Source organism: Dipodomys ordii, unplaced genomic scaffold (genome assembly GCF_000151885.1).
Source record: "Dipodomys ordii isolate 6190 unplaced genomic scaffold, Dord_2.0 Scaffold83, whole genome shotgun sequence".
Lineage (NCBI taxonomy): Eukaryota > Metazoa > Chordata > Mammalia > Rodentia > Heteromyidae > Dipodomys > Dipodomys ordii.
This window is the reverse complement of record NW_012267299.1, coordinates 954,500-966,857: the sequence shown is the minus strand read 5'-3', so window position 1 is coordinate 966,857 and position 12,358 is coordinate 954,500. Positions and strand designations below refer to the sequence as shown.

Here is a 12,358-nt window from a genome sequence, read left to right as displayed (position 1 = left end):
AGATCTGAGGATCTCAGTTCGAAGGTAGCCTGGGAAGACAAAAAAGAGAGACTCTCTTCGCCCCTTAATCAGCAAAAAGCCAGAAGTGGAACTGTGGCTCAAGGAGAGAACTTTAAGTGAAAAAGCTAAGGGACAGCCCTGAGTACAAGCCCCAGAATTAGCACACACACACACACAAACACGTACACATGCATATACCCAGTCAAAACACATTGTAAAGAATGATCACAAATGCAACTTTCAGAAAGTCAGTGTGCTAAGAAACTACCTGTAATTTTATTAACATATATTCAGCATCAGGCATTGGGGTTTCATAAGCTGTTACTCAGAAATACTAGCTGTTCTTGAAAAGTGTTTCCCCAGTTTGCCTTTAATAATAGAGTCCCAGAAGAGAAAAGGGAATTTACATTCTACATAAGCACAAAATCTTTTTAGGACCGGTTCAAGGAATATACTCAACTGCCTTCTTTACAGACAGGGACCATTGACCCTGAGAAGTCTCCTGCAGCACTGTGACAGAGCCCTTGCCTACCACATGGAAGGACCTGGGTCCATTCCTCCACCTACCACCACTACCGAGAGGACAAAGCTGGCTCATTCTTCTAGCTGCTGTTGGGTATGGATGGACTGTGCAGGGGTGGGTTTCCCACTGTGGCCCATCCCGTGCTTCCACTACATTGGCTTCTCTTTAACAGCTGGTCCACAGCTGGTCCCTGACACCTCTATCCCATTACCCAAGGGCCAAAGGAATCAAAGCCAATGGATTTACAACCTGGCACAAGTGATAGCTTGGGCTAAGTTGCCCATTCTCACTTTTAGCCAGTGGCTTCAACTTCCTTCTCTATAGAATTTTTCACTGAGTGGACCATCCATACGCAGTCCTCATAGTATCTGCACTATTCTTGTCCTAAACAAGCCTGGTACTCATCTACCTCAGGCCTCTCTCTCTGCTATTCCTTCTATCTGGAAGACTCTAATATATTATGTAGGCTTCTCACTTCATGTCTGGTTACAAACCATCCTATCAATGAAGCCTTCCTTGGCTATCCTACCTAAAGTAGAAGCATCCAGCCCTGTCACACTCCAGAATCCTTATTTTGCCTATTTTTCTGGATAGCCCTTGATACAGCATGATGTACTTCTTTTCATCTTAGTGTTTCCAAAATAAGTTCTACATCAGTCACAATTTTTTATAATTTTTATTATTTTGGGGGGGGAGGGGTCCGGTCGTGGGGCCTGAACTCTGGGCCTGGGCGCTGTCCCTCAGCTCTTCAGCTCAAGACTAGCACTCTGCCACTTGAACCACAGTGCCACTTCCGGCTTTTTTCTTTTTGCTTATGTGGTGATGAGGAATCGAACCCAGGGCCTCATGCATGCAAGGCAAGCACTCTACCACTGAGCCACCTTCCCAGCCCAATTTTTATTATTATTATTATCTTTAAGTAGTTGTATAAAGGAGTTGTTATTTCAGAAAACAGTTTACAAATAGAATAGATCTTGATCAATGTCGCCCCTTCCAACATTCTCACCCATTCTCTCTATCTTATTCTGCTATAATTTCAGCACCAGGACCAACCACAGTAGCACAGAATAACTATGCCATAAGCATTCTCTGCCAAGCAAAATCCTTCCCGAAACAACATACCTTCTTTTAGTGCTGCTGCCAGTAAGGAGGCTGCCTGGGGGGGCTCCCCAGGATCGGGTTTAATGAGGAGATGCGGCTCCAGGTGGACGTCTTCATAGCCACTCAGCTCCCCCAGCTCAGCATAGATATGCAGCTTCTCCTCCAAGCATGTGCAAATCTGTTGGTCTTGGTTACTGAGTATTTCTATGAAATAAGAGCCATAGCTTATCGCTAAGGTGGATAGAACCATTAATAAGCCGTCCAAGTGATGAGCTAAAGATGTTGCTACTTAGCGAACAGTCTGATCTACAAAATTAAGGCACATGGGGCTGGGAAGGTGGCTCAGTGGTTAAAGCACTTGCCTTGCATGCCTGAGGCCCTGGGTTCGATTCCTCAGCACCACATAAGCAAAAACAAAAAAAAAAGCCGGAAGTGGCACTGTGGCTCAAGTGGTAGAGCGCTAGCCTTCAGCTGAAGAGCTGAGGGACAGTGCCCAGGCCCAGAGTTCAGGCCCCATGACCGGACCCAAAAAATTAAGGCACATGTTGCTGGGTAGCACAGACTCCAGTTCAAATCCCCACTCTTCCACTTAGTGACTGTGGTCCCCGGCCAGAGATTTCACAACTTTCACAGCACTCCACAACTGCTCGTTTCCTTTTCCATTCCCCTAATTCCAGAAAAACCTCGCAAAGCCACTCTTTGTTTATACAGGCTGTTTCCTATTAAGACTAAACACCCAGCTCAGGAATGAAAATTGAGGCAGCCCTACCCATGATGAGTGAATGCCCACAGGGGCAAGCAACACAGAGGCTTCAGGCTTCAGGCTTTAGCCAGTCTTGGTCAAAACCAAACACGGTTTATGTTTCTGCTTCTAAACATCCAGTTTCTTTTTTTTTTTTATTAAACATCCAGTTTCTTATGCCATCTTTGCATGCATCTTTTTCCTCTGATTTCAACATGGTAGAGAACTCTTAAAGCTCAGAAACCTTGACTATCATCTGATCCAGGGATCCTTGGTCCTTTGGATCCACCCTCTGTGGAGGGGAGCTTTAAATATTCATGTCTACACTCCAACCACAAACAGCTGGTTGAGCAAGGAGCCCAGGTAGCTGTATTTTTAATGACGGCACCAAGTATTCTAACAGGAGACCAGAGCTGAGACTTGGGGCTTTGCAGGTGGCCTCTCCTCTTGGCTCCTCATCCAGTCTTACAACTATGACATGATGGGGCTGAGACCTAAAACTAAACTGTCAGGCAGCAAGTCCAATGCTCACCCACACCACACTGCCCACAATCATGGTCTCCTATCTGTGATGTGCATAAGTATTAGTGCGTATGCATATACAGTTAATCACTAAGTCTTCTCTGTTGTCAGGGCTGGCCAGAATGAGCTTCGGGTAGATACAATCAGTAGCTTCCTGCTATGACAGCTGGAATTTCGTCATGCCCAAGGAGAACACCACAGCTAGGGAGCCTGAAGTGCCCACATCATACCTTGGCATTGCTGAATTTTGGCCAGTCTGGCTTCAGCTTTCCGTCTCTCTTCATCAGATTCACTTGTCCGTCCCCCATCTTCCTCTGGACAGCTTTAAAAGGCAACAGTCAAGACATACAACTGAAACTCAATCCAAGCATCTTTGGGCTCATTAGAAAAACATGGGAACTTGGCAACAAAATTATTCATAGAGGCAAGAAAATTCAGCATTAAAAAAATCTCTGCGCGCACCTTTGCCAAGAGATGGGTTTTCTTTTGCGTATTTAAAGGATCGTGCATAATCTAACATGGCTCTCAAAGTCAGAAGTACAAATGCTACAAATCCTCCCCCACCACATAGAGGCAGTCATTACAATTAAAATAAATTTTGGCTTTTACACCATTTGAGCATCTCTTTTGTTTTTGACTTGGTAAGTTTTAAGGTGGGGTCCAGAGCTGTATTTCCCAAACTCAGTCTCATGAATGCAGGAATGACAAGTGAGCACCATTACATCAGCTTGAGCTTCTATTCTTCATGTAGGGAAAGTAACAGGGTTGAGAGGATGGAACTATGCACCCTATCAGGAGGGATGCGGAGCAGGTGGAGAAATTGTAACGTATCAAGCTCCAACACTTCAAATAAGTATAAAGAATATAACTCCCACTTTTATACCGTCATTGATTAAAAACAAAAATACCTGTCCTCGTTCAAGTAATAAGGGATTCATTGACTTAGAACACTGAGTTCCACCCATCTAAAACCATTTATTGAATGATTGCTCAGTTCTAGGCACAAAAGGAAATACAGGACATGTCTGCTCTTGCAGAGCTTCCAGTCTAATGAAATTTACACACACATACACATGTATAGACATAAAAAGGCAGCGTATGACAAGCACAAGATAAATGCCATAGACAGAAGATGCCATGGCATGTGAGATAAGGCAGAGTCCTTGGACTGAAGAGGTCTTCAAGAAGCAGATGAGGCAGGGGCTGCACCCAAGCACACGGGCAGAGGGGAGGGAAGGTGTGAGCATCATGCAGGAAGGTGAGTGGAGGACAAGGCTGCAGGTGAGGTGCTATGATGGGTGTGGGCAGAGCAGGGGCAGGGGAAGACATGATTAGAACATTTTCCCCCAAATGAACAAGTGCCTTCCATATATTCCAGCCAGAAAGAAACGTTACCTTTCTACTGCCTGCTGGATCCGCCTCATCCAGTTGTTCCGTTCCTCCTTGGAATTGGTGTGGATTTCATACATCTCCGGGCCAGCTGAGGAAGCACTGATCAGAAACATCCCCCTCTCCTCATTTGCAACTTCTCTCGCAATAAGCTTCTGAAGGGAAATGACAGAGGGCTTCTGGTCCTGTGGGAGAAGGGAGGACATGTGGATGAAACTGCACCTTCTCTAACATCACAGTCACCCCAACACATGGGCCCAGGAAGCCACCAGAATAAGAAGGCCTTCATCTCACTCCTGATATTTTCAAAAGAGCTGCAAAGCTGGTAAGTTGTCTAAGGGAAATGGAGAAGACAGGATGGAAAGAGATGATTCTGGGGAATGCTTGCTCTTATGAACTGGTGGCTTTAGAGCTGGGAGCCGTGGCTCACATCTATAATCCCAGGTACTTTAAAGGCAACAATGTGGAAGATCATAGTTTGAGGGCAGCCCAGGCAGAAAGGTTTGGAGACCCCATCTCAACCAAGAGCGGGGTGCTGTCATCTCAATGATGCAAGAGGCATAACCAGGAGAATTTCAGTCCAAGCCCAGCCACGAGCTAGCCCTGGGTAAAAACACAAGACCTTATCTGAAAATAACTAAAAGTAAGTAACAAATATTGGCTGAGAGTTCAAGCAGTAGAGCTCCTGCCTAGGAAATATGAGTCTCTCTGCTCAACCCAATTACTATTTCCACCTCTTCCACACCCCCCCCCAAAAAAAGAAGAATTGGTGGTTTTAAAGGATAACTTTTTAAAAGAAAAATCAGGTAAGAAAATATCAAGAGCTATGGGGCTTGGAAGGTGGCTCAGTGGTAGAACGCTTGCCTTGCATGCCTGAGGCCCTGGGTTCAATTCCTCAGCACCCCATAGGCAAAAAGAAAAAAGCCGGAAGTGGCGCTCTGGCTCAAGTGGTAGAGCGCTAGCCTTGAGCTGAAGAGCTGAGGGACAGCGCCCAGGCCCAGAGTTCAGGCCGCATGACCGGACTAAAAAAAAAAAATATCAAGAGCTAAAATCCAAAATGTTGTGGTCAAGGGAGGAGGAATTTTCTAGAGGGGCACAGTATAGGAAATAGGCTATCAAATATTATACAAAACCAAAAATGATGAAGGATCAAAAGAATCTGTTTATTTGGCCACTAATAGAAGCACAGTTTCATATAGTGATGAGAATAGAACCCCAGAAACTAAAGGACAGGTTGCAAAATAGAAGGGAAGAATGAGGAGGGAAGATGTAAGAGTCCCCAGCTATCACCAGGCTCTTAGCCTATTGTTCTGCAGATCCAAGCACAGAGCTCCTATGACAGACATCTCTCCTTCTCACCAACCAGATGAGTAACTGGAGAGCAGGAATGGGTCAAACTCATCAACAAACTTGTACTTCATCAATAAGAATAAAGTCTAAAATTTGGTGCCCACACCTTGCTAAATCACCTCTCCCTCCCGACATTAATTGTGGTTCTTCAGTGTCCTGTGCAAGCAGTGGGGACTGGATGTCAATTTGATCACACTCAGATGGATGAGAATCTAGAGATGAAAGAATGACCACAAGAATGCATGCAGGCTGAGCAATGTGTGTGGGGGGCACGGGGGCGGGGGGTGGGGGGAGATAGAGACTCTGCTTTGGTCTGTGGCTTCCACCACTGTTTATGGAGAAGACTGCAAGTGTGTGGTTTTCTTCTTACCTCATGGACTGAGGGATGCCTTTATCCAGAACATTCCACTCTATTCCTCACTGCTGATTTCCTGGTGCTGACTTAACAAACTTCCCAGCATTGCATAGCTGTGCTACATCTGGAATCATGTGTCAGAGTATACCTAGAATATTTCTTTTATAACACACACACACACACACACACACACACACACACACACACACACACACACACACACACACACACACAAAATTATAGATGATGGTGGACCAGACTACTGGTCTATGTGGTCCTAAGTTGCTCTCTGAAAAGCAGCTGTGTGGCCCTCTGAATGAAGGTGGTTCTCTGAGCATTGCTACCATCCCTTGTTCTACTATTATGAATCTATTCTCTAAGGTGTTGTGGGTTCTCCCTGTTTCAATGCATGATTGAGCTTCCCTAGCTTACAGGGCAAGTGGCCTCTGATTGGCTTTGAATTTCTTAAGACATGAGCAAGAGTGAAATTATTTGAATCAGTTGGTTAATGTTTGTGGGGAAGGGAGGTAGCAGAGGAAAGCCTTTTAAAAGTAAATAAAAGGGTAGAAAATAGCATTAAATGATAGTGGTATTAAATCACTAGTAGACCAATGACATTTGACTCACACAAAAACTAATAGCAACAAACAAGAATTCAAATGCCCAGGAATGAAGACAGCAGGATTTCCTTCTCTTTCTGTTCTTTGATATTGAAGAAATCCTTACTTCCACAAACAGGTGATATGAATTTTCTTTTCTAGTCTGTCCCTCCGTATTTCCCAGGTTAAACAAAATGGCCCTCACCTTTCCACCTGTTCCTCTAGGAAACTATTCCTCCGAGTTTGCCAGATTACAGCCTAAAGAGACTACTGGACAAATGAATATGTGTTCATGAACTTTACAATCGATGCAATGCAGGTGACTCTGAGACATGGGAACTTGTTTAAGGATATTTGCTTTCTTCTACTGTAGCTCTGTGAAAGAAGTCTTTGAGCCTTTTGTTTTGTTGTGTTTTGTTTTTGTGATATTAGGGAATAGAACCCAGGACCCTGGGGCATGTGAGGTAAGTGCCCTACCACTGAGCTACCTCCTTTAATTTTTTTTTTGTGCAACCCAGCATTTCTGGGCAGCTTAAAGCAGTGGACAAAACAGCAGGCAGATTCTCAGGCTAAGCTACACGCACAGGCAAGTGGTGAGGTCAGCCCCAGCCTCCTCCCCTCTATAATCCCATCCCTGGGAAGACATTCTTCTTTGTTTTCAAAGAAAAACAGAAGCATGTCATTAAGCTTTGAATTTCCCAAACCCAGATGAGATAATGATACCCACTAATGTACATCCAGTACATAAGAACCTCTTTAAAGGAAGTCTACTGACCTGCACATGGTACTTGGTGGACCTGGGTTTCTTTTATTTTTTTTTTTAACAATACCTGTGTTCCATGATGCAAATTAACCAGCAATGGACTGATAGCATCTTTGCTATGCCGTTTGGGCTATACAGATGAGAAATGTTATAAAATACTGGTTTTTAAGTGCTAGGCTAAATCTAATTATGATCTGTAATGAGATTAGTCGCCATACCACAAGGTAAGAACATAGTTAGATAAAACAATCTTATATGGACAGTGTTATATGAACAACTGCAGTTGTCAGAAGCCATTATAGCAGAAACAAGGAAAAAATCTTTAGATACTAGATTATATTATCTTATTACGCTGAAAGAACATCATAAGTTTGGTTAGCAAGTAGTATAATGAAGACACTGTCCAGTAGGAGAGTAGGACAGGAGTTGTGAGAAATGAAGGAAGAGGATGGTGCTGAGGATGGGGGTGGGGAACAGGAGAAAAGATCAAATAACAGGCAGAAGGTAGACACAAGGGTAAAGGCAGTGTCTCTTTAACACCAATACTAAAGCACCTCAATATTTTGGCAACTGGTTTAACTAGTGAGCCAGCATGAAATCACTATTAATAATACAGATATCATAGGACCTAATCTTGCCAGTGACTCTTTTATTTTGCTAGGAATTTCAGGCATTTTTCAACAAAGTGTAGGATAAAACTTATTTTTTAAAAAAGCATGCAGTATGTATTCATATACTTACCACAGCTGCAAAGATGTATTTTTGATCTTTTTCTTGTAAAAAGAGCAGCACATCAGTTAGAAGGAGAGCCAGGATATCTTCAAAGGGGAAAAAAGGAAGTATTCTTACGATTAATGATGCAAACCAGAGTCCAGATGCTTTTATTTTATTATTTATTTATTGTCAGTTTATTTTATTATTTATTTATTTATTTACTGTCAGTTGAATTCAGGGCCTTTGTAATGTCTCTGTGCTCCTTTTGTTCAAGGCTAGTGCTCTACTGCTTTAAGCCACTTCCAGTTTTCTGGTGGTTAATGGAGATAATAGTCTCATGGACTTCCCTGCCAAAGTTGGCTTTGAACCAAAATCCTCAGATCTCAGCCTTCTGAGTAGCTAGGATTCTAGGTATCAGCCACCACCTAGCTTGAAATAAATTTAATTTTTTAAAAAAAAGACTTTAAAAATAAATATCAAGGAGCTGAAACATGTCTTGATGGGGCTGGGGTTGTAGGGAGCTAGTGGGGAGAGAACAAACAACAGAAAGGAATAATAAGGAATACAGTCATCATCATCAGTACAGAGGAATGGACAGGTGGGAGGGGGAGGAAAGAAATCTGATTATAGTTTATTTTGATCAGTCCTTAAGAATCAAAATAAACCTCTGCAGATTCAAAGAGTCAATAATGCCTGTTAATAAACACTGGCGCTGCAAAAGTAGGTCCTAGGGCCAGCATGGATGTGTTAATAACAAAGATGACATTGGGAGTCTCTATATTTCTCCTAGATCATCTGCCAGCCCCAGACTGGCTAGGCACACAACTTTCCCTTGCTGTGTAGGTATGTACTGTCAGGATTTCTATACAACACATTTGCCATGATAATGTTTCTGTGCCAACCATTAGCAGAACTCTTGGCTCCTTTGATTTCAGATCACAAACTGGCAAATTGATTTTAAAAAGCATATAGGAAGGTTTTTGCTTGGGGCAGCCAACTCGCATCAAAGATTTCTTATCACTGGTCACCTTTGCCAACTGAGCTGCACACCTTGATCTTTCAACTGAAAAATCCAGGGTTTGTGTATGGATGCCTACCATCCCGAACCAGTTTTCTTTTGAAACCTGTCCTCTGTTGAACAAATAATGAGTACAAAAGAAGGAGAAATTGATCTGGTTGAGCCCCAGTACCTTTAAAGCGACCTGTAGCTGTTTTCCAGTAAACAAGACCATCATATAACAGAGTCCTTTCTTTACTTATCAAGGTCTGCTTTCTAAACACATGGCCATTTTTGAGCTTCGTGTAGGTTTTGTTTTCGATTTTATTGAGGATTTCAAGCCATTTTTGATTTGTCTCATATTCATCAACCTTTAGATCCACGGCTGCTATCATGTCTTTAATTAAGCCAAGAGCTTTACATAAGTCTTTATGTTCTTCAGTGCTTTCTGCATGAGGAGAAAGAAAGAAAGAAAATACAATGAGCCACAGTGCTAAGAAGGAATTTTTTTCTTTAGTCTTTAAATATCGTTGGATGTCTCATCCAAATAATAAAAAAAAAATTCATTCAAAATTTTAAATTCAGAGACTGTATAATACTGTATTATCACTCTGCACTCCCTGTCACTAAAGTATTCCATTATCAAAGATTTGCATTATTAAATATGCTTTCACTGATGATAAGATATGGGGAGCTGAAGACATGAATACGATTTTCCCTCTGCAGAAAGAGTCCGAGACTAAGCTGGGCTTCCCTTCATTCTTTCCAAACACATAACCAGGAAATTCCCACACCACCTTTCTGAGCGAAACCCAGCTGTGGAGTCAAGCCTGCATCCCTTGGAAAGTGCGTCATGGGGTACCTCGAATCAGCCTCACACTCATCTGCTTTCCTAGATCCCTCCCTCCACAAGAACAATACCCCAAACTATATTTTACAACTATATTCGCATGAATATAAATATATTAATATTATAATTAAAACTGTTTTTGATCTAGCCTGGAATGTTTTCCAGGCACTGAGGCTCTGTGCCTAATAGGCAAGCAAGCCATCCAGCCAACCAAGCAGATAACTATCAATGCCAGTCTTTTCTAAAACCCAGACCGCTTGGTCTCATCTCTAGATTACCTTAAGAAAATAGTCTGGAGGAGTTTCTGGAACAGTCTCCTAAAACTGGAGATGAAAGTGAATTTAGCTATCCTCTGTGTTTGATGATAACCATCAGCTAGTTGATGTTTACTGAGGTGCCTTGACCTGGAATGCTAAAGGGAGAGGACGAAAGGAAAGCCGCCAGAGAATCCAGTTTTTTTCTGAACCTCCAGCCTCAGAAGTAGCACTCACAAAGAACAATCAAGAGGAGTGAGAACCAGTCCTCCAAAGGAGCTAACCACTTCCAGAATTTCAGTGTCTTCACAGGTGTACAAGAAAATCTCAGTACTCCCCTCTTCCCAAGCAGCAGTTTTCAGACTACACCTCACTACTTTATCTCACCCCAACAGAGGTAAAGTAAAATCAGTCCTTATTTCTAACCCGTTTCACAGCTAAGGCAAACCAAGTAGAGAAAAATCAAGCTAAAGCTATAAAGTGATTTGTAATAAAAACAGGAAGAGCCTCCGTCTTTTGACAAATTACTGTCTTGTAAAGTCTTCCTACTCAGAGTATGACAGCACTGGAAGTCTTACTGGACCGCCTGTCTCAAGGGTCCTCATGTCTCAAGGGCCCCAGGATGGAACTTGTAGTTTAGGGTTTACTACTATAACAGATCCATGTGAGTCCTATCCCCGGAAGCCCAGGGAGTGACTGACCGACCGTACCAACATCCCGTCTGCCCCTGACACCATGTTGACTTCCTGGCGAAGCCATACTTGCCATCTCAGCTCTGGCATGCAGTCAGACAGTGTTGGTGTCTAGCCTATCAGCAGTGTGGCTTGGGATGAATCTTGGAGCAGCATAAGTTGGCTAACAAAATGTGACATATTTTAGTCCTTAAGGTATTATGTAAAATTTAAGAGAGAATATATACATAAACTGAGAAGCCTTCAATCTTGCTCTCATTCTTTTGCTGACAACAAAATGTGTGGAGCTTTGTTTTTATGCAATTTTTATATTCTCTTGTATATTAAGTTATAAGACACAATAAAAAATGATATATACAATAGATACTTCCATACTTGAAAGACTTTGTTCTAAATGTGTCTGAAAATGAAAAGAATAAAATATGCGTGTCTACTCACTTAGATGCCTTCTTATGAAAAAAAAAATGTTAGAACTCAGACTATGAGACAGTTGCATTATAAAAGCTCATTTCTCAAAATGAATTCCAATTCTAAGGGTTTAACACTTTTCTCATAGTAAAAAAAAAATCTTTATCAATCAAAGGCCATAAACATATATAGCTATTTAGGACATCTCACCTGTTCCTTTGTGTTTTTTTTTAAATTATCTTTAAATAGCTGTACAAAGGAGTTACCATTGAAGAAAGCAGTTAATGAATACAATGCATCTTGATCAGTTTCACCCCTTTCATCTTTCTCCCCATCCCTTCCAAGTCAACTTCTTCCCTCCCTCTCCTTCTTTGTTAATTTTGTAGGACAGGCATTGATTTTTCTTTTCTTTTTGTCAGTTGTGGGGTTTGAACTCTGGGCCTGGGCACTGTCCCTAAGCTCTTCAGCTCAAGGCAAGTGCTCTACCACTTGAGTCACAGTGCCCCTTCCAGTTTTCTGGTGGTTAATTGGAAGTCAGAGTCTCACAGACTTTCCTGCCTGGGCTGGCTTTGAACTGTGAACCTTAAATCTCAGCCTCCTGAGTAGATAGGATTACAGATGTTAGACACCAGTGCCCAGCTATGCATTGACTTTTATGACTGTATTCTTTACAAACTTACACAACTATTTAGGATTCCTCAGCTATGTCTCCAACAAATAGGAGGCCCATGGCACTCCAGGATCAGTCACTCACCCTTGGTATACTGCAGAATCCTTTCCACCAACACAGGGTATTTTGTAATGCGCTGAGTAACCAGGAGGATGCATTCTGGAATTCCTCGGCGTCGAGCCAAAAGATTGCTATTTCGGAGCTTAAAAATATATGCATTTTTATATGTTTATACTCTACTTGTATTTACCTACCTACTGACATAAAAACCCAAAAGCAAAAAAAGTGTATGATTTTATTCTGACATTTATCTACATTAATTTAAACAATTTATTATTGTTAAATTTTATACTTTGTCATTAATTCATTAACCCAGTGCTCCAAGATTTCAAGGGCAAACATTTAAGAGAGATCTAAGAGACAGAACCC

General features: G+C 42.1%; 1 protein-coding gene across 2 annotated transcripts in view; it reads right to left on the bottom strand.

Annotated features, from left to right (window-relative positions):
- Positions 1 to 12,358, bottom strand: part of Arhgef28 (Rho guanine nucleotide exchange factor (GEF) 28) — a 164,995-nt gene that overhangs the window by 47,267 nt on the left and 105,370 nt on the right. For both annotated transcript variants that reach the window (XM_013025296.1, XM_013025295.1), the window contains 6 exons: positions 12,014 to 12,131; positions 9,249 to 9,503; positions 8,086 to 8,162; positions 4,284 to 4,462; positions 3,119 to 3,210; positions 1,646 to 1,828 (listed from right to left, as the gene is read on the bottom strand). In XM_013025296.1, coding sequence (XP_012880750.1) covers positions 1,646 to 1,828; positions 3,119 to 3,210; positions 4,284 to 4,462; positions 8,086 to 8,162; positions 9,249 to 9,503; positions 12,014 to 12,131 — 904 coding nt within the window. The remainder of the gene's footprint in view (positions 1 to 1,645; positions 1,829 to 3,118; positions 3,211 to 4,283; positions 4,463 to 8,085; positions 8,163 to 9,248; positions 9,504 to 12,013; positions 12,132 to 12,358) is intronic.